The sequence below is a fragment of the Aulonocara sp. 'chitande type north' Nkhata Bay genome, linkage group LG14 (genome assembly GCF_057382095.1).
Source record: "Aulonocara sp. 'chitande type north' Nkhata Bay isolate Kocher_YH1m ecotype deep benthic linkage group LG14, A_spYH_male_GT1.1, whole genome shotgun sequence".
NCBI lineage: Eukaryota > Metazoa > Chordata > Actinopteri > Cichliformes > Cichlidae > Aulonocara > Aulonocara sp. 'chitande type north' Nkhata Bay.
The window spans coordinates 16,401,493-16,424,088 of record NC_141357.1 but is presented as its reverse complement, the minus strand read 5'-3'; the positions used below and the strand labels follow the sequence as shown (position 1 = coordinate 16,424,088).

At 39.4% G+C, this 22,596-nt stretch overlaps 1 protein-coding gene across 3 annotated transcripts in view; it reads left to right on the top strand.

Annotated features, from left to right (window-relative positions):
- clmpb (CXADR like membrane protein b) overlaps positions 1-22,596 on the top strand; it is an 81,572-nt gene that overhangs the window by 52,737 nt on the left and 6,239 nt on the right. For 2 of the 3 annotated variants that reach the window (XM_086261238.1, XM_086261239.1), the window contains exons 2-6: positions 909-1,060; positions 7,304-7,508; positions 10,408-10,575; positions 19,901-20,023; positions 20,527-20,668. In XM_086261238.1, coding sequence (XP_086117364.1) covers positions 909-1,060; positions 7,304-7,508; positions 10,408-10,575; positions 19,901-20,023; positions 20,527-20,668 — 790 coding nt within the window. The remainder of the gene's footprint in view (positions 1-908; positions 1,061-7,303; positions 7,509-10,407; positions 10,576-19,900; positions 20,024-20,526; positions 20,669-22,596) is intronic. The other variant, XM_086261240.1, reaches the window with a different exon arrangement.

Below are 22,596 nucleotides of genomic sequence, written 5' to 3'. Positions count from 1 at the left end.
AAATTCCCCTGGAGCTATATGATTATTCAGCACAGCACACTTAAATTAAAGGCAGGTAGTTAAGATGAATATAGCAGGGCCAAAACTGTACGTCACACGTGAGTGCGTAAGCACAGTCAAGCTCTGCAGTCTTTCTAAACATATCTCACCATTGCACCACTGCTTCTTGACACACACAGTCCAGCACATGCACGAACGCGAGCACGCACAAACACTATCCACAGTTTCACTTTCCCAGCATCCCCTGTGACGCCTCTGGCTAATTCCATTCAAGCCCTCTAGGCTGTCCAGCATCCTCCAATAAATTAGCCCTGCTGCTCCCCCACTGATACGCAGGCCACACTAGTCTGGCCAGTGCCCAGAGTCACTCACTTGTGCACACGCTCGCAATTACTGCTACCTTTTACTGCGACTGTCGGTCTTAACTGAGTCGACAGTGGGAGTTTTTGGTATGTGCGTTTTCTGTGCGGTTGGGACTTTCCATACTGACATTCACTGTTAATGGGAAGGTGGCCTGGGATAGCTTTTGGACTTTTTTGCAATGGAAGTGACTCATTAATTGTATCTTTTCGGGGTTTTCTGGCAGAATTGTCCATGTGTCAGATGTGTCGGCACAGTACCCATCCATAATTCCCCCAAACTGCAGCTGTGAATAGCTTTTTTTAGTATTTTTCCTTCAACTCCTCAATCAAACTTTATTCCCTCTGAACAGAATCCATCTGTTCTGTCTCCCTTCAATATTTGGATGTATCCTCGCACCCGGTTTCCTCTATCATTGTGGTTTCGCTTCCTGTCCACAGCATCTGTCTCTTGCCTCAAGCTTAGCTAGTGACCCCGTCTGACATGTCTCTACCTCTGTCTCAAGTTTTTTTTCTCTCTCTCTCTCTCTTTCTCTTGTTCTCCCTCAGTTCTAGTTAGCCTTCTGTCAGTGGGGGCCCAGACAGAGATGAAAAAGGTCGTTGGGGACAATGCCACCTTGCCATGCCACCACCAGTTCTCATCATCCGTCCCTCTTGACATTGAGTGGCTACTGCAGAAACCAAACTCCCCACAGAAAGTGGTAAGATTGTATTCCTTTTTTCCCTGCATTTAATACAGTTTAGAAGCATCTGAATTGTTAAAAGTCCCTGCCGTCTTACTCTGCCATGACTTGGGTAATATTTAGTAGTTGCTGCAAAGTTATTGCAACACCAAGACTGACCTTTACTGGGATGAAATGGCAATGACAGTGACATTTAGGCTAAAAACCAGAAGAACAACATGTGAGGTATATGTATAGACTGTATATGCCTTGCATAGTTTTTCTTTTCTTCCTCTCTTTCCACTTCCCTTTTTCACACACACAAAAAAAAACATTTTAGCTTTTCTCCATTTGGGTTACGCTCGCTGATTTCCAGCAGGACCTATAATAGTTGCACATTAACACAATCCCAAAATTACTAAGGCACTTCAACTTTCAGTGGCATTCACAAAGGAGCAATTGTGTTCACCAACACATTATATATTTCTAACCTTGGCACTTTTACTCTTAACTTTTTTAACTAGTGGGAGATAAACACTGTAACAAGTGGAAATAAAAAACAAACCTAATGACCTTTTCGTTACTATCAAGCTGACAAATTCATCTTAGTTTTGTAAAATATGTAATTATAGAGGCAATTGAAGATTACAGCTGCAGCAACCTTCCACCCCAAAAGGAATTGAAATCAGAAATTAGACCAAACAACAGAATCTGGTTCAAATCTACTATTTAATAAACATACAAGGGCTCACGTGCAATCAGGCATTCAGGGACGCAAGCAGAATTGGCAAGGTTGACAGGAAACGGTCTCAAAACAGATCATACATGAGAACTCTCTGAAAAGTAGTCAAAATCAGCAGTCAGGTAAATGCAATAATCGTACACTGTGGGTACAAAGACATTCTGGCAAATATGTCCAAATGTTTTGGGGCAAGGACATAAAGTACTTAGTTTTGTGCTTCTTTTCTTGTTTTGTTTTTTTGTTTTTGCAGAAGTGTATAGGCTTTTTCTGGAAATAGTAAAATTCAATGCTTTAAAAAAGGAAAACATCTGTTAAACGAAATAAAGAAATTCCTTCATTTTAAAGTTTTTAAAGGTTTAAGTTTTTTTCCCCCTTTGTGTGCAGTCACACTGAATTTTAAATCAAGCAGTCAAGGTGTGCTTTAAGTGCAGTTTCAGCTTTACAAAAAGTATTGCATTAACTGTAAAGGAATTACAGCATTTATAAAAAAAAATTCCCCTTGTTTGTATTTTAAAGTTTTAGTTGGCACAATAAAATATTCTAATTCTGGCTTCATAAAGTCTATCAGCCTGTACCAGGAGGATAACTGAAATCTTTAAACGGCTAATTTGGTTTTGTTTTTTAAAGCCTTTGATAACATTCTGGTATAATTTCACTGGTGTTTGAAAAACCGCCATTTTTTTCACTCAAATTGAGCTTAGAATCTCATAAGAGAGCGCGAGAGAGCAAAACATCTCAACAGCGTTCTGTTGGAAGGAAGGGACTTCCATTTTCTTCTGAACCCATTTCTTCATGCGCTCTTGCGTTGGCACAGAGAAAGGAATGAATAGCAAAGTGTGGAAGGGAAGCGGCGGGGCTAGGAATGAAAGAAAGGGGGAAACTGGTGGCTTACACTTTGATTATTCAGACTGGGGCTGCCACATTGCGATGAATATTTAACGGGAGGATAACATTGAAGGCACCATTAATTAAAATCAAACGTTTGAAAATTTGATTAGGAAAGAGACTACGCCTGTAGCCGAATGAATAAATCATTCTTTTGTTCTGCTCCAAGGCCGTGTTGAGATGGAAAGAGCATCTTGTCAACATTTAGCCTCTGTTAGCAAATGTACAGGCTACATGTGTTTAAGACACAGAGGGGCACAAAATTCAACTCCATTTAGTCAGATGAAGAGTAAAAACAAAAAAAACTGCCCTTCTCTCACTGTTCTCAGCTGTGTTGGTCTTAGATGATGAGAGTTACTCAAAGATGGCATTTTATAGCCTATCATAGTGTAGTTTCAGCAAAGACCAGCGATGGTTAATAAAGATGAAGTTATTAATTTCATTTCCATCCTTTCTTGGGAAATTGCTCCTGCCACAGTGCCACATTAGTTAGTGCATATTGTGTGTTGTTGCTATTTGCTATGCATAATTGCTGCCCTTCAGCATGTAAAACTGAAGATATTGAACTGGCATTATTGCGAGGACAATTATCGTCCACAGAGATGATAAATATATTAGTAGTAGAGTAAAATGACAGAGTCATTGTTGTATATTTGTTTCCTCTGTGTATTCTTCATTGACTATAAAATTATTTATGGAAAACACTTTAAAAACCGAACAGCTTAAATATTTGAATGTTAGCCACACTGTTCATATAATCTGCTTCCAGTAATCTTTAACAAGCTGCTTTGATCAGAGCAGCAATTCTACTGTGTTAATGTTTTTGATAAAATGATGTGATATAAAAAATTCTATATTGTGCTGTGCAAAAGTTTTGAGCCACCCCTCATGTCTTTATAGTTTGCTTCCAAGGAGCCAGACTTTCTCCAGGCCTTCTGAAGGTCAAAGTTTTTCTTTGGACATGTTTCAGTCATTTTCAGTCCAGTCCTTGTACCTTTTTCAGAATTATGCTTTTTGTTTGTTAAGCATAAAACAGGCGCCTGACTCAAGAATGTTGCATCTGCACATAACAGACAACTTAGCAAAGAAACTAAAAACACATCATTTGTTTCCATTTATATACTTAAACCTATGAAAAGTGCGCGACATTCACATGCAGAAATTCTGCCAAACTGTATTTTTGCACCAACAGGGTGATTCCCAAAGCTTTATTAGCTGAAAGCTTTCCAAATCTCCTCATCATGTACAGAATTGCCTTAAAAACATTTGAGGAAACTGGACGAGTAGCTGTCATTAAGTCATTTGAAGGGAAACAAGGAGAAAAGACTGAAGCATGTCAATGTTTGCTTCAAACTGTCCACAGTAAGCATGGGGAAAGTCAGGAGAACAGTACAAGAGTGAGCGTCTACAGCCATCTGTAAAGCAGAAGAAGCTTTTTCATGGTTTGGGGTTGCATTTTGTCATCATTATCATCATTTCATGACCTGTGTGAAAAAGCAGAGACACTTAATTATTTGTGTACAGTATTTTACTGAATCAACAAAACACCTTGCCTTAATAGAACAATTCACTAACAGACCGTACAGACATTACCAGAAGCAAAAACACATATACACATGTAGTTTGGTTTGTGAGTAATTAATGTTCTGATTTCATGAAGGCAACAGTTGCATGCCCACAGGACAGGTACAGGTATGCCCTTTTTTGTTTTGGTGTTAGAGCCCGGTTACTTTCTGTGTGTAGCTGTGGCACAGTGATATGTTTCTGTTTGCATTCATGGTGTGCCACATGTTTGGTAAACGGCAAGTTTGTGAGTAGGTTTGGGTATATACATGTGTGTGTAAATGGCCAGTCATCACCTGTGATCACAGCAGGTCCCCCTGCTTCTTAGGCACTGATGCGCTGTGGCACCAGCATTTAGCGGTCCCCATCTGCAGGCTCTCACTTGCCCTGAGTAATAGGCCACTGTGACAGCTGTGTTTGTTTCTGTTTGTGTGTGTGGATAAAGCAAGAGCGTGAGAGAGCAAAAGACACACAAGGAAAGGCTAGAAATAAACAAAGACAAACTGTAAACAGCCAGGGAAGAGAAAATGAAAGCTTTCTGGTGCAGGTTTACAGATGCTACAAACTTCAAATTAGCTCATTTTTTTCCTTTGAACACCCGGTGTCTGCAAACATCAATGAACCTTGGTGGTAAATAGAAGGGAAAAAAGGGAGAATCAAACAGATTATGTCAATCGCAGGCTCTAACAACAACATCTTTTTGCGTACCTACAAGGAATTTCCGATTAAGGTTATCAGTGTGTTGAGTCCAGCACTCCACTGTGTAAGTGTGGGGTGCCGGTTCATACTCTTTCTTGTAGTCAGAACAGCGGGTGCTCAGGTTGATCTGCCTGGTCTTGGAGTCCTGGTGTTCTGCCGTGTCAAGTAGCTGGTGCTCTGTTGTTTCCAATGACTTTATGAGATTTGCTTATGTGATGACTAGTAACTACATCTTATGGTCTTTCATGTAGCACATGTTTTATTTATGTAAAAGTTTTTCTGTTAGAAAAAACTGCTATTGCAGGAGCTAATGGGGATCTTAATAAACTAATTAACTAACTAATCTCGGTTGCTATGACACCTGAGCTTTCATGTTGCAGAGAAGCAGGTAATCAGCTAGGAGCTCAACAGCTTTGTGCCCTTATGGGGCACAAAACCTTTGTGATCAGGATTGTCCTGCCCTATGTTAGCACCTGTTGTTAGCACCCCAGTTATTTATGCTGCCACGTGTTCTGGAGTGCTGTAAGCTTCTTAAACTAACAGGCATGAGTCGTGTGAGGTACTGGTACTGCCCAGCTATTTTGTTGACCTTTGTCATTGATTTTGTTCTGAGAGGTTGCTGTGGTCTGCTCTTAGGTCCACCAGCCACTTGGAGTTGGAGGCTTTATGACACCACATCCTTGCTCTTACTCAGTCTCAGCTGTGGTGAGATCCGTCCTTGTCCCATTGTTGCCTATCCAAGGTGTTATGGTTGCAGCTGGGAAAACACCTTGGATAGGTCTTTGGAGAACAAGCCATTTATTCTCTCTGGTTGTGTATCCCTTTAACCTAATAGCCAGTGTTATGAGCCTTTGTTTGGTACTTTGTAGAAGCTCTGTTATGAACACATTGTTATCCTGTTATGGATATCTGATCTCTGTGATGATGCCTATCTCCAGCTCTGATAGCCAACTGTAATAGCCAATATCCTTCTGGGCTTCCTCCACAGGCACGCTCTGCACATATTCTTGAGCTTATAACCAAATGTTTCTATGATTACAGTGGCAGTAGCATACACAAACTCACTGGTTTATGTGATACTGGTAGTGGGGGTGGTGAGTGAAGCTGTGTGACTCGCAAGCATTTTTTCTGAGGGGATTTACCTTTCTACCTTAGCTCAAGAAGTAGAGCAGGTCATCTACTAATCAGAAGGTTGGCCATTTGAGAACCGGCAGCTCCAGTCTGCATGCCAAAGATCTTTGGGCAAGATACTAACTCCATGTTGCTCTCCAATGCAGCCATTGGAGTGTGAATGTGTGTGAATGAAAGTACTAAAGCATAAAAGAAAGTGCTGGTGTGAGTGGCTGAATGAGGTATGCTGTATAAAGCGCTTTGTGTGCTCAAGTAGAGTAGAAAAGCACTATATAAGAACCATTTCATTTAAAAGGGACTAATCATTGAGAATTATGGTGTTTGAAGCCAAGCCTGATCATAATCTGACTAAAATGGCCTAAAAGCTGATTTTTACCTTTTCCATTATTTTTTTTTTTTTACATTTTTCTTTTCAGTTTTATTTGTATATCCTTTGAAAAGGGGAGTTACAAACGTGTCATTCTATAGCCATTTTGTATCATCTGTATGATATTATGTACTTTGCTGTTTCTGAAGATGTTTTCTGGTGACATCACTTTTAGTGCCACTGTGTGCACTTTAATCTTTTATCTTAGGGCCAGAATAATAAAATAGAATTGTTTGGGAGGGTGTTGTGGGGGTTTTTTCTTTTTCATTTGACAGCTTTATTTGTGGAAACACCATAAAGAGATAACAACACTCACAGATAATCAGCTAAATGAACACTGGCAGGATACTGGCATTCCAGCAAATGCATTCATTTGTAAAATATTATTTCCCAAGTGTTAATTAAAAAGTGATTGTTAACAATGTTACCCATGAGTGCTGGTATTCTGTTTTTCTCAAGACTGTGCCTCCAGAGAGGAACTACGTGGAACTGTCTTAACTGAGCATACACAGCCATTAGAGCCATGTTATTTAAAATGTAAATGGCAGCCTACCAGTGAAATATATCAAGGGTAATACTGTTGGGACATAGGAATTAAGCGAACCAAATGTGCTGTTAAGAGATGAAAATCTTATTTGGAGAATTACTTGCATAAATCAGTTAAGAAATGACATCACCAGCTGCTAAAATGTTAGTACCAGGTCCAGGAAGAAATGGGAGAATTCCTTCAAAAGAAAGATAGAATCAAGATAAGTAGAACCGGAGCAATTATGAATCAGTCAATCCCTCGCTGTAATACATCAGGAGTTTTTTCACTTGTGCAAGAATTTCATTTCAGACAACAGTCTCTGGTCTGAACTAAATCCTTGATTATCTTTTCTTTCTCCACATCTAGATTATTACCTTCTTTGGGGGAAACGTGTACATCAGCGACCCCATGGATACTGAGCCCAACCATCTGTCCTTTGCTGGGGAGTACCTGGGTGGAGACGCCTCCCTACTCATCAGTGACCTGCTGCTGAGCGACACGGGGGAGTACTACTGTAAAGTCAAGAGTGGGGGAAAGTACCACTGGAGCCAAGTCAACCTCATTGTATTGGGTAAGTGTGGATACATCAATGCACGTGCGCATACCATTGGGTTATGAAGAAATTCATTTGTACATGGAAAATCCTCATACACAAACACACATACACACACTTCTTACACACACAGACCTAATCACTGGATCATTAGCCTGGCACATTTCCTCTGTCATGCTGACTGATCTAATGATTCAATTTGATTCAGACAGTGTGATTTGATTTTGTTCGTGCTGTTTGGGTCCATTTGGATTGGTTTGTTGATGAGGTGAGACCAGAAACATGCAAGTAGGTTTGGCAGGGCACAGAAATGATTGAGTTAGAGACTGCATTACATGGGCAAATTTCAAGCTAGATTCTAATGTACTCGTGTCCTCTATGACATATACAGTACAAGACAACAGACCAGTTTGATGTTCATCATGTTAAAAAGTTAGCTTACATCAGTTTAAGTACAGATAAGCTACTTAGAAATATTAATTGCCCAAGTGACTCTTAGATCTTATAAATACAGAAAATCCCATTTTGGTACGGGAAGCGTGTTGTTCTAATTTGCACATTATGCAGATGGCTATAAATGACTCAACAATACAACTACCTCAGTGGTAATGCGCTTCTCTGTCTGCATATCAGAAATAGCTGAACAACTATGAAGGACAGACAGCTGCAATAGCTGGCCACAAAGTCCGGCGGGAGGAGTGAGATCGTTCTCAATGTCAAAAAAGCATGCGATTTATTAAAACATCATGGGAGATTAGTTCAACCCGTGGTTATTGGTTTTCTAATGGAACAGTCTGTTAATCCTTTCGCTCTCACTCCCCTCTCTCTTCCATAAAGACATTTCAGTGAGTTAGTGCCTCGAATTTTACAAATTGCCCTCAGCTTCCCAGTGACACTTTCGATTTTGAGAGAGGCGAACATTTGCATTTTTTTCTCGCGCTCCCTACGCTAAGATAATGGCTTGGCAGCTGAGCTGGTAGCTGGCTTGGCATGAGACGGCGTGTGTGTGTGCCATAGTTTGTGCGCTTCTCCAGTGGTCGGGTATGTTTCTGTGCAAGCTTGCACAATCACGCCTGAATGAGCGTGTGGATTTGCATGTGAAGATTTTAAATGTGTATATGTTGCGTTTATTAGTATTGGGGTTATGAGCTGAGGTTACGCCGTCCAACTGCTCCTTCTGCAGTTTGGCTTAACCGACCCCGACAGAGCTCAGAGACGCACAGACGAATGCATCAATGCTTCCTGATCAGCTTCTCTCATTATATTCTTTACAAAGTCTGTGAGCAGAATACTGCCTGCAGGGTGTCGAGAAAAGAAAGACAAACAAAAGGAGAAATGCACATAAGCTATCTGATTTTTTTTTTTCTCTCCACTGGCTACTGTTAATTCACTGCATGTTAGCATTTCGCAGTTACTACTGCTGCAACTTCACTGACAAGCATCCTAAGCCAAACACAAAAGTCAGCATTGGAAATATGTCAGCGTGACAAAAATAAAAAATAGATATTTAAATTTAGCTCACCACTGATTTAAAAATGTCACTCGGGAGGGGGAAACAGTATGCTATTTTCATGCTTTTAAAGTGTAGCAGTGCCTTTCAGCATGTATCCAACAGAGCAGGGCTCAGCAGATTCTAGCTATACTGTATTAAGCCTTTAGCTAATAGACTATGACCAAAACCTTTGACATGAGAACATATTACCATAAGTATTCACAGCCAGCCTTGGGGTTGAATTGATCCCTTCTCTACGGGAGGATGTTGCTTTTTTCTTCAATTTGTGTTACCAGAAATGACTGTGATGGCAAGGTAACTGAACATCCCTCAAACAGTTGCACCAATAAAAAATACTGATAGAACACATCAAATAAAGTTTACAATCTACGTCAAATATTTCAGCTTTATGCAGCCTAACAAGCTATGTTATTATCTACATTTTATTTCTTGCTTTTCATTTGAATGTAGTGCTTTAGTCTGGGGCGATAAACACAGGTGGTGGACAGTTTCACATTATAAAATAACTCCCGCTTCAGTAGATGTTATGTTCAAAGAAGTCTATTTCAAACATAACTCAATATTCAGCATTCAAAATAAAAAATGTCAGCCCTTCCCTTTCAAAATAAAGATTCATTTTATGAAATGCAAAGTTCCTATAATTGGCATAGGAAATGTTGTGGCAAGCCCACATGATACACGTAGGCCACGATTTTCTGCAGAGTAGTAATGGAAACCATATTTTAATGCATGCGTCACTGGCAAATTGATGACTACATTATATGCACATATTAAAAATTAATCATTTCGGTGAACGCATTTATTTTTGCTTAATTATTGTATTAATATATATGCTGCTTAACGAATTCACTAGACCACCATGCAATGTAAGGTTTATGTCACAACTGCCCTAAATTAGCAGCAATGTAATTGTAAAATAATTATTGATGTTCCTGTAATGGTTGTATGCATGTGAAAGCTGTTTAATTGACATTTTTATTGCTAAATATATTTTATGTTGTTATCCATGATTTTTAAGATTCACTGTTTTACTTATGAAAAAGCAGAATAAAATAAAGCACATTATTTCCTTTGGTTGAGATGCTAATTTACAGTCTTTTACTTACATTCGTGAACAGAAACATTAATTGTAGTGATTGATTTATTTCTGAACTTCTTGGAGAAGTCCAGTGTGCTGGCTGAGATTTGGATTTAAAAACATGAATTCAGTTTGTTATATGCGTCTTAGCTTTAAACAAGTTTTTGAAAGATGACAGGTTTAGTGTGTTCTTGTTTTTATGGCATGTGGTTTAGTAAATTTGTTAAACACTGTGAGTCTTTTATACACTTTATGTTTAACTGTGATAAGAAGTTTTGTTGCAAATATTGATTCAAGCATTTTTTGATTCTTTTGTTTTCTTGCAGTCAAGCCTTCCAAGCCGAGATGCCGGATGGATGGCAAGCTCCAAGAGGGCAGTGATGTCAAGCTGAGCTGCAAATCCAGCGATGGTTCAGACCCCATTAGCTACAAGTGGGAGCGAGTGCTGGACAAAGGCAAGAGCCTGGGAAAACTGCCAAACCTGGCGCTGATAGGTAAGAAAAATAATCGGCACTACGCTTACATGCTGATTCACTATTCGACCCCTCTGCAGAGGAATGCCACGAAGATTCATTTTCATATTAGTGATTTTCATAGGCTGCTTGTCGAAGGCAAGTTGTGCTGAGCGCGTCATCTTCCCTTCACCTCTTCCCATTTTCACATTCATACATTTGCAAACACTGACACCTAAATTTGCCAGTGCCAGCTATATTGTCTACTGCTGCTCCTTGAGCTGCTTCACTGGAATAATTAACACTTGCAGCACTTTGCTCAAGGGCACTTTGATGGGCTCAGGCTGTCCCAGTTAATCCGCTGATTCTTCATGCCTCTATTATCTTTAGTTCGCCTCTCTCTCCAAATTTGAACAGTAAACCCAGGACCACATAATGTGTACTAGTTTTTTATTTTTTTTCCAGAAAATCAAACAGAACACAGCCTTGTGATTTCTAGTTGTATTCTATTGGGATGACTTATATAAACACAAGAGCTGATGCTGTGATCTGATGAATATTTCTGTGACATTGAAATGTCAGCCTGGCTCAAGTGAATACCTACATGCACGAAGTCAGTGTGACTGTTTGTGTGTAAAGTGGAGAAAATCAAATGTAATAGGCAGAACTGGATTGGCAGCTCAGACTATATTCTGTACCAAAGAGGCACTGGCTCCGCAGTAGCCTTGAGGCATACTTCACTCACATGGTGTGGATTCTGGCATTCCTCTTGAATCATAACCAGGCATATCTGCCTCTAAATAAGAACAGGGATGGGTTGTAACAGAAAAGCTAATAGCAGGGCACCGCCCCCCTATTGTGCATTCTCTAAACCAGGAGAAACAACGTCAGGGTGCCAATCTCTGTTTTCTCTCCTCTGTTACCATCAATATTGGTCTTTTGGTTAATTTTTAATGGCTTGCAATGTGACACAGGCATCCAAAAAGTTTGTGATTCAGTTGGAGTAAGTAAATTTTAGTAGTGTAGGTAAAATCTGTGCAGCTCACTGATGTTGTGGAGCCAACAAGAGGTCAACATTCAGCAACAGTCTTCATGCCTTTAAGCATAAGCCATCAAGAACATTTAATCTAATCGCATTCAGCTTCAGACTCACACCCCTATACTGCCCACACAGATCTATGCCTCTGATAACGTTTCCCAGAAACTCTCTTTGTGCTCTGCTAAATGAGTGTTGGGACTGAAATATGAGACTCTAGGGGCTTTCAAGGCTTGCCTTGATTTACCAAGGTGACAAGTGTGGAGAGAAGTGTTTATCATGATTCTACTTCAACATTTTCAAGTCTGAAGGAATGAACTTTGTTTGTGGAAATTAGAAATTGGTCTACATGGTCTTCACAGTTATGCCGTTGTTACATAAATGTGTTGCTAGTTTTACTTCTTCGCCTGAATTCTTTGATCATATGTGACTGTAACTCCCTTTTTGCATCATGAAACCAAGATAAATTCCTTACATGTGTCTTCAGCATTACTGGGTTTCTGCAGCTCCTGGTTTTCGTGTTTAATATATTCCAACACACAAGCAATTAAACACTATGAACTGGTTCCACAATATTTTGGTCACTTTATGATGGGTAAGTTGTACAAAGGCAGTCACCGATCAGCACCAGAACATTTTGACAATAAACTGTATTTGAATAAAACTGTTTCCTGTAGTTTAAATTATGGCTCTGTACCTCAGTAGACTTAAAGATTTCCTCATAGGGTTAATAACATGTCTACTAACTATTTCATGTCCAAATTACTGCTGAGGGTTACTCCAAAAACTTCCTTTAGTGGCTCTTCATCAGAATGTTTTTTTATTTGTTTACATGAAAATCAGCCACTGTGTATTTTTAACACCTATGTGATGCCATGATCCTGCTTAACATCCTGCCTAAGTCTCGGAAAAGGTTAAGTATGGAACATAATATAAATGGAAAATCTTATATTGCACTCCAAACACAGTCAATGTTAAATGACAGGAAAAATCAGTGCTCTGTTGCAGTATGCAGAGTACTGATGTATCATAGTACAAAAAAACACATTGCTGATGGTATACTTGCACATAAACCACTACATTGGACACTGATGTGTCACTCCATACCGTGCCACCCACTCAAAATGTATGTTGTCCACCTAAGTGGACATGTAAAAAACTCTTTGAAAAGTGCATGTTTAAAAAAAAATGAAGTTCAAAAATCTTTTTTTCATGCCTAAAGATGAATAAAAATACTTAAGAAAAAAATCCAGATTGAGGTTGTCATAATTCATGCTTAAAAGGGTTAATGCAGTTGACACAAATTATGCAGGTTAAGGCATAAAAAGGTAATTGAGGTTACCAGGCTGAAAATCTGTATTTTATCTATGTGCACACAGTCCAGTAAAGACTCTCTTAGATGTGTTTTTTCAGGCTTGCTACTTCTTCTTTTGTCCTTCACCTCCAGAGATGGTCGTGTGGGAAATTCCCACCCAGTAGATCAGCAGTTTCAGAAATACTCAGATCAAACCATTTTGCACCCGTAGCCATGCCAAGTTCAAAGTCACTTCAATCACCTTTCCTTCGCACCATTCTGATGCTAAGTTTGACCTTCGGAGGGACTAAATCTAATTTGCTCCTGACCCCAAAGGCCCCAACATGAACCTTGGAGCGCATACTTTTATACTTCAGTTAATCATTGTCGTGTCCAAATCACCCAAATAGATTTTGAAGTATTAGAAGATGCTTTAGAGTATTTTTTCAGAAATTAGAAGTACAGTAATTACAGGGTACAGTGTGGAAGACTTTTTTTTTTAAAGCCCACAGCTCCATGGTGCCAAAGGTCAAAAACCCTACTGGGAACTTTTTATGGAAAAGAGGAAAAGTCATATTTATTATTATTCACATATTACACAGACTGTGTGTGCTGACTGAACAGGGTCAGACCAAGGAGTGCAGTTCCTGGCCTATTTTCAAGTATCATTAAAGTTACAGTGTGTAAAATCTCACCATTAGATGTCAGTAGATTGCAGATTGCAGTCAATAGAGTCACTTTTCTTATCCTTCCTAATTCAAGTGCATAAACCATTGTTCAATAAATCCTTGTTTAATCTCTTTATTTGCTTTTTGGGGAAGTAAAAAAATCTCTTCAATCATATTTGCTTTGGTGAACAGAAAACAACCTTTGTAGACTGTTGTAGCTGTGTATATACCAGCTGCTGTCAGGCTTTAAATGTATGCATTAGTCCACTGCACAGTCCACTGTGTTGTAAGCCATTGCTTTACTGCATAAGTTCCCATCTACTGTTAGAAAATGAAGATAAGCAAGCATATAATATGAAAAGGCATACTGTAAGTTGACGTTCTATCTTTTGTGATTCATCAGTTTGTATGCATCTTTTCACAGGAGTGACCTAACCTACACTTTATTTACTTATACAATAAATTGTTTAGTGTAATGTAGTGCAAAATACATAGCGTGATTTCTTTTCATTTAATAAGATAAAACTCATATCAAGAGTTTCCATATTGGCTGTTCTAGAATTTTGCATTCTTAAATCAGACTATCTGGTCTTTAAGTGATTTAGGGCTCAAACTGCTCTACTTTTATTAAGGCTGTTGTGTTTTTAGCATGTTTTAATGCTTTTATCTTGTTCTATTTAATCTCAACAAGCCTCTAAAAACAATCAGTGATCACTGTCGGTCTCTCTCGGTTTTTATTACCGCTATTCATTTTAAAGCTCAGTTTTTAAACCTTACGATGTAACTACAGCCCAGGCAGTGCAGCAGTATATTAACAACTAACCTTATATTGTGGATGGATTATCTCAGTTGTTCTCCCGACTGAAGTTTGGTCCGTTTACAGCATCCTGCAATGCAACTGCATTTGTCCCTAACCATCGGGAACCCTCACGTTAACTTTTATCGAGTGGAAAAAAATTTGCATTTATCCTTCTGTGTTGCTAGCAGTGTTGGGTAAGTTACTTTAAATTAGTAACTTAGTTACATTACTAGTTACTTCTATCAAAAGTAACTCAGTTACTTCAAGTTACTCATTACTTTCAGAGTAACTAGTTTACTAGGGAAAGTAACTTTGGTTTTACTCAGAATTCTCTTGTTAATGTGTTGCTTCCGTAACTGGATACCCAGCAAGATTGCCAGTCTTCTAGCTTGCTTACTTGCCACAAGTGCACTGTGTCACCTACCAATAGAAAGGAAAAAATAGTGTGCACATTTCCACGAGAGAAATCCCACGCCTGATTCTATCCTAGCCTGCTTTTTACATCCAACACAAAAACTGCAGTCGTGGTGCTTTCGATTGTACTCAGAACTCGGAAATTCTGCCTTCTGAATAGGAAGATGTAGGTAACACCAGACTGCAGATGAGCTGCATACAGAGCTGGACTGGGACAAAAAAATCGTCCCGGGCATTTTGACTAGAGACCGGCCCACCATTATAGGAAAAACCATAAAGCCTTTGAATGAAAATAAACACTGTTGTGACAGTGATGTACACTGTCTTGATGGTATATATATGTATATATATTGTTTGTTGTAAGACTCAGATAATTATTTTTTTAAAAGTGAGACATTTTAAATGAGAATAAGAAAGTATTTCTTTGTGCCCCCCTCTCCCTTTTAATGCCCTACATGGCCCCCTGGCAACACTTTGCTAGACCCGCCCCTGCACAGTTACCAGCTGTCAGCTAAGTAAAAAAAGGAACCTGGTGTTATTTATCTTTCAGAAACAGTTCATAGCTTCTCTTCAACTCATTCATGTCACCTAAAAGGTAAACCTGTTTCTCCATCACAGCTCTGATGATTCAGTAAGGACATCTCCTGGTTTCATCTTCATGTTTCCCTCTCACCAGATAACCAAACTGATATCATGACCAGCAGGTTTACAGCTGTGGCTCCAGCCAACATCAGCTGATACTAGAAATTAATATTAAATAAACTCTAACAACAGCTGATCAAGCTTAAAAGTGCTGCTGTTGTTTAGCGCGACATCCGCTGGTTTCCTCTTTCTGGCGCAAAGTGGGCGATAAATAAACAAGAGAGAAAAGCCGATCAGCTGATCATTGATCAGTTTCATGATTGAAGTAGAAACAGGAGAGGGAGGGTGAGAGGATGAGAGAAGAAGAGGAAACTTTGCAGCAAAGACACAGAATAACTCCAGCTTTGTGTCTTTTTCATTGTAGCTGAAGTCCGGGACAAACTGTTTCTTTTCACCCCAACACGAAACTCGTAATATTTTCTCTGAATACGAGACGATTCCGTTTTTTACGGGATGGTTGGCAACTCTAATAATTAACCTTACGAACAAAATAAAGTTCAACATCAGTAACATAGCACCCACCCAGCTGTATAGAAACTCCGTCATGCTAGCTAGCACGCAGTACGAAAAAGTCAGTATAACGAAAATAAACTCCACCTAAACTTGGTTTATATCTGACCCAGATGGACTGCAGGTCATAACTTCTTACCTGAAGTTCAGTTCACCTGACACTCTTGGACCAGCGGCCGCTTCGGGTCTCTCCTCTTGCCTCCCTTTTCCTTCATCCACCTGCTGGCTTCCACCACTTGCTAATGTTATTGAATCTGTGGAAGCTCCGCGATAGCCACCACACGAAGTAACGAATAACGAGCCTATCTAACGAGTAACGCGTTCCTGGTTTTGGCATAATAACTAGTTACCGTGCTCGTTACCACAATAATAACGTAGTTACTGTAACGCGTTACTTAATAACGCGTTAGTCCCAACACTGGTTGCTAGCCACCACATAGCACATCATTATATACCAGCTAGCCAAACTTCAGTAACTCTAAAAAAAGTCAATGCTGTTTACTTTACTGTCTTCATTTATGTCTGAAGTGATAGCAAAGCTCAACGTCTTAATTGGTTTCAGAAATCCCTCAGTCAGAACAACATATATTATATTTAGATGGAAGCTAGCGAGCTAATTCCGTGCTAACTTCTAACTCTGTTAAATTTAATAAATTCTGTTTTCGTGGATGCTGCATGGATGTTACACATGGTAGAGCAGCCACACTGATTATTTTATTACAGATGAAAGAGTTTGGACAGTTTTTCAACTCTCAGTGATGCCGCAGTGATCGTTTGACTTAGGGACCTGCAGCGACGTTTGGGCCCAGACACAGCTAATCATGTCAGACTTAAAGACTGGATAAGAACAGCTCATCTGTGCAAGCAAAACCGTCATGTTCAGAGCATTTTCAGGTGAAGATCTTACCTTACGCCATCATTGGAGAGTATTTGACAGTTTTTGTTCCAGACTGCGATACGACTATAACATCTAAATGGAAGCAAGTCGAGGAATCTACAAACCCATCAGGGTATGTGACAGCTTTTGTTTATACTGCATTTCAACAATTTTCAGAATTTGATGTAGAAAAGTTGACAAATTGAGAATCGTTTTAAATAACAGTGAGTAATTTGCTATTTCTTTGACAGGTGTTGTTCAACACACCCATTTATGACACAGCTGTAAAGATCTACTGCCATCTTCCCGGCTACAGGGCTCAGGTAAGACCCAGATCCATGCAAACCAAAACTGACAGAAAATATCAGGAAATTTCTGAGGAACTGAGAGTTGTGGTGATTAAATGTCTCCTTTTACTTTTAGATTGCAATGATGATGGAGTTTCTCAGACTTTAGCAGGAAAAATTTTTATTCTACCGAACACCTAAACTCCTCAGCGCATTGGAGGATTACATTCAAATCCTGAAAGAGAAGCAGCAGGAACCACAAAGCACCAAACTTCCCACCGCCCAGGAGGTGGTGATAGAGGTCGTTCCCCACATCCTGCAGGTTGTTTGGGAGCTTCCTCCTCGTCCCGTCTTGAACATGGCCTCCCAGAGTTTAAGCATACTCTCCACGAGTGTCACCAAGGCCACTTTGGATCGTGTCCCCAAAAATCTCACAGTGATGGAAGGCCATGCCATCTTCACCCACTCCATCTGACACGATACGGTCCAAAGTATCCTGACGAAGATCAGACAGAAATATCCTCAAGAAATTCTATGTAACTTTGCACCAGTGTTGTTCAGGATGGTTGCTGATGTAGCAAAGATCCACATATCCAAAATCTTCAAGCCCCCTTCAAGTTTTCCTGATGGTTCTTCTAAATGAAGAACTTCCATTTGAAAGACTGACAATGTCCAATAGTGTTCCCCGTGAAGGACCTCCATTTGAAAATCTGCCAGTGCCTAAATTTACACAAGTCAAAGAACCTCCTACAGAAATTCTTACAAAGTCTGAAGTTCTTCCCCATGAAGGACCTCCATTTGAAAAGCTGCAAATATCTGATGTTCTTCCCAGTGAAGGAGTTCCCTTTGAAAATCTATAATTATCTGATGTTCTTTCAAATGAAGAACGTCCTTCTGACAGTCTCAATGACCAACATTCCACCAGCTGAAGAATCTCTTTCAGAAAGTGTCCCAGTGCCTGATGTTCCCTGTGAAAACGCAGCTTTTTCTATGGTTTGGGCCTTTTGTCCACACGTAAACATATACATATACACACATTTACATATACATACGCAGTTACTGTCGCTCCATTTAGAAAGACAGAGGCATCACAGTGAAGTTCGGACATCGGACATTTGAATACATTTTTTTAAATTAAATTTGTATATGCTGTATGCATTTTGTTCTTTCCTAGTTGTGAGTCTACACCAACCAAAATGCTGTCTTTAGTTATTAACATTTGAAATTTTGAAGGCACTTGAAAAGTAACACAAAATTATCTGACTTTCCAGCAAAACACAAACTTTTAGGAAGTACTTCAGGTTTTGTCAGTGTACAAAACCCTGTTTAGTCTTTCCCTCCCAGGCTTCTGGACTTCTGATTGGCCAACATTTTGTTTTTAGCATTTACATGTGGATGGAGCTTTTTTTTTCTTTTTTTTTTTTTTTCTTAAACGAAAACGGAAAGTTTCCATTTTCAAAAATACCCGTGTACGTGTGGTTGTAGCCTTAGTAGTTTATTTTATTGCTACCTGTAATTTATTTCAGTTTACTTTCCTGTGTTTAATTGTTTACTAAGTGTTTGAGGTGTGAAATAAACTGCAGTGGAGTTTGAAAACAAAATATGGGTGTGTGTTGATGTACTTTGTGCCGGGTGGGGGGGCGAAATTTTCTTGTAAAACAAAGGGGGGCTTCGGAAAAAACGTTTGAGAACCACTGACTTACAGTATGATTTCTGGCCCTTTTACAGCCAAAATTACCAAGTAAGTCCAGGCGGTCTGTACGATACTTGTTCAGTATATTAAGTAAGCTTTATTCCATTTTTTTAGGCACTAGTTTGCATAGATTTTGTGTTCTGGGAACTAATGAGGTTGTACAGTATACTCAAAATGAATAAGTTGCCCTAACTTAGTCATCTTAAGTAAGCTGTACACAATTTTGTTTTTTGAGGCAGCGAGTCTGCATAGTTTTGTTTTGTTTTTTAGATCCGGGAACTAATTAGATCTTTGATGAAAAACATGTTTAATGGGCTGAAATACACCGAATCATTCACCTGACAGCCAAAGTGCAGAACTGAAATTCACACAGAAGAACTTGGAAACTAGCTGAACAGCCATAAGCAAAACATGTCTAATGGCAAAAGAAAATTTTGAGCTAGAAAACATCTGAAGAAATATTGAAAACTCATATTCCTTAAATCACTGGAAGAGCTGGATTCTGTATTATATGTTTATATGTCTAAACTCAAGAATCTCAAATTTAAAAAATTTAAATTAAATTAAAAAAAAAAAAGAATATTTTCAGAATAGCTGCTGTGTGTGTGTGTGTGTGTGTGTGTGTGTGTGTGTGTGTGTGTGTATCAGCGAGTGAGTGACATGCAGAGAACGATCTGAACTGGCATCAAGTGAACAGGAAAATTAGTTTTAAAACTTTAAATGTTTTGGGGGTTTTATTTTATTTGATTGGTTAATGTGTTTTAGTGGGGAGATAAACTATACAGACTAAACACAGAGACATTAACTTGCATCCATAATTGCACGTGTCCAACTAAAAACCTTCAAAATTAATTACATCCACCAAACAACACCTGTTCAACCTAATTAGATTTCACTGGACAGTAATACACAGCCATTATTTATTGGTCTGGGATGGCTGTCATTGGTGGGGATGACTAAATATCCCATGGGACTTTGGGGCTACATCGGTCTGTCAAACACGCTCCCATGATGGGCTTCTCTCTAAGATAAACACTCCAATGTCTGTCTGTCTCTCTACCTCTAAGTTCTTCCTTCCGTCATTATAGACATTTCAGTTGTCTCTCCTTTATAATTGATATTGCATTGTTTTTCTTGTTCTCCCCAGATCTGAAGAACCCAGAGATTGTGACCCTGAGGAATCTCACCATGGACAGCACAGGTGTCTACAGGTGCACTGCAAGCAATGACGTGGGAGAGGAAAACTGCACCATCGAGGTCACAATAAAACGTGAGTTTGGGGAGAAAAGGGCGATGGAGTTGACCTAACAGCATTCACCTCGCACCAAACTGCCACTCTGATTGATGGTTATTGTTTCAAACAGCAGCTAGAAATACATTTATTCCCCTCCCTGCCTTTCCATCTAGCTCCTTTCACCCTCTTTATTCTCCTTTAGTGCTTCAACTGGACTAAACCAAAATTGCTGGCTATGGTCACCACCCCTGCCCCATGTCACGTTTCACTCTAAAACTAGTACATTGCATCAAAGGCCCAGCACGATTATGGTCATGTGTAGACACAAGGCAAATCAAGTGGTTCAGCATAAACAGTTTTCAATTCTTAACTAGAACTCAGGTGCTGTAGCAAAAAGATAGGGAGTGTTTTTCCAGCAAATGGGCATGAAGGATAAGTATTTGTGAATTTAAGAGTTCATGGGAAAACTATGAATAATATGAGACCAGAGACCGTAAGTGACTCAATCTTTCATCAACTACCTCCTTTCTTGTTCACAGACGTGAGGGATGTGGGGATGGTTGCGGGCGCAGTGGTGGGTATATCCCTCGGTGTCCTCATTGTGATATTAATCATCTGGCTCGTCTTCCGGAAGAAAGAGAAGAAGAAGTACGAGGAAGAGGAGACCCCAAATGAGATCAGGTTTATTAATCATCATTTGTCCAGTGATTGTTTCATTTTTTCACCATTTTGCAGGTTTTATGTGTGTTAGCGTGTCAGTCTTTGTTACTTGTGGGGCTCTGTGGGGCTGTTGCGTTCTGCTTAGCTGCAGTTTAAATTTTTTGTTGAACTCAAACATTTGTTTCCTGGCTGTAATCACTTGTAATCAATGGTGATGACTTTTTTGAGTATTTCTGCATTTTACCCTTAATCTAGTTGCTGCGTTGCACAAATCAGCTGACGACCAGCACATTGATTTTGCAGATACTTGTATTCTGCATACTCTGTATGCAATATATTCTAACCCCTTCAATTTGTACTAGAATGTAAGGGGCATTCCTTTTGTATCATTTTCTGTCTGTATCATTTTCAGAAACTTTCGCAAGGCTAAAAGTATTTGCTTTTAGCGCTGCTGTCCAAAGTGAGAAAGATGCAAACTTCTCTGATTTGCTGCAAGCTTGTGTAAATTTCCTTGGTTGCCGCAATTATGCACACTGCAACGGTTATGACACCGGCAGAGCACTTTTGTTCACTACATCAGTGATGTAGTAGTTCACCTGGCTCATAGTCCTTCACAGTTCACAAGTTACTGAAAAGTGTGAAGTACAGAAAGAAGGTGAGAAGTTTTCTTGTTTAAAATCCACTGAGAATGAAAAACGTGTACGTGACCTTGAGCACAGTTTGGGTGAAGAGCTGTTAAGTGACCACTGTGTGCAAGTTTCACTAAAATCTCACCAGTAGCCCAGTAAAGACTACCTGTTACAATTTTTATGAAAAACATAAATATTCTATTAATAATTTATGCATGTTTAAGTGTCCATGTGACAGGTTTTTTTTGCAGACAAAAATGAAAACATAAAATAATGAAATATTTAAAAAATCGCCCTCAAGTAAAAATTGTTATATGACAACATGCTTCTGAAATAAGATAAGTGTAAGACAGTTTAGCTGCAGCGCTGTGTAACACGTGGTTGGTTGGATGAACTGATGTTGATTGGTGCATGTTAACCTGCTGTGTGTGAGCACTGATTCCACTGGAACGGTTTTAAACTACAGCTAAGCAAGTCACATTCTAATTGAAACAGCCACAGCCCCTTTATGCCTGCATGTGCTCGATGTCATCCCGTCGTGCTGCCTGTGCTTTTTTTGTGTTTCTGTGTGTCTAAAAGGGGAAACAACTACAAGGTAGTTTTCATCGATTATCTTTTAGGAGCTTTCTTTTCAAACCACCCTTGTATTTCAGTGTGTGCCTGTGTGCTCATGGAGCTGAGATCTCACAATAGTTTTTATTTATCCCTTTAAGACCTGAATGCACAGGTGGACTCTGTGGACCTTGTAAGAGCAACGTTTTTGTGACAGAGTGGACTTGGTGTAGGTGCATATTTACCGATGTAACAATGAATAATGCAGCATAGCTTAGGAGTAAATAAAGTAGGTGTAATGAAGTGCTTTCTGTTTTCATAACATTCTACGTCTGAGCTTTTCCACTGTTGTTGCTGTACCAGACCACCAGAGCGATGCAGATCTCATGGGTACGGCTTTTGAACCACCCAACACTGTTTAAAAACTGTTCACTTTATGCAAGGGCTATGGGACCCTCTGTGGTGTGCCTGGTGAGACGTTGCAGTGTTGCCAGTAGTGCACAGCTGAGAAGTTTCTATTTCTAACTTTCTGAACAGATCCTCACTAATTCAAGTACCATCCAAACACCAATGACAGCAAAAATGTCTTCAGAGTTGCTGTTTAATGGTAGGGTCAGGGACAAACTCTTTCAGGTTACTTTTACCCAGCAGTTTATTGGAATATTTCTTGGAATATTTTAACCCTGTTATTAAAAGCTGAGGCAAAAGTAGAATTATAAAGTTTTCACTGTGTTCACAGCAAAAACTTTTTATCCCCCCCTTGTAACA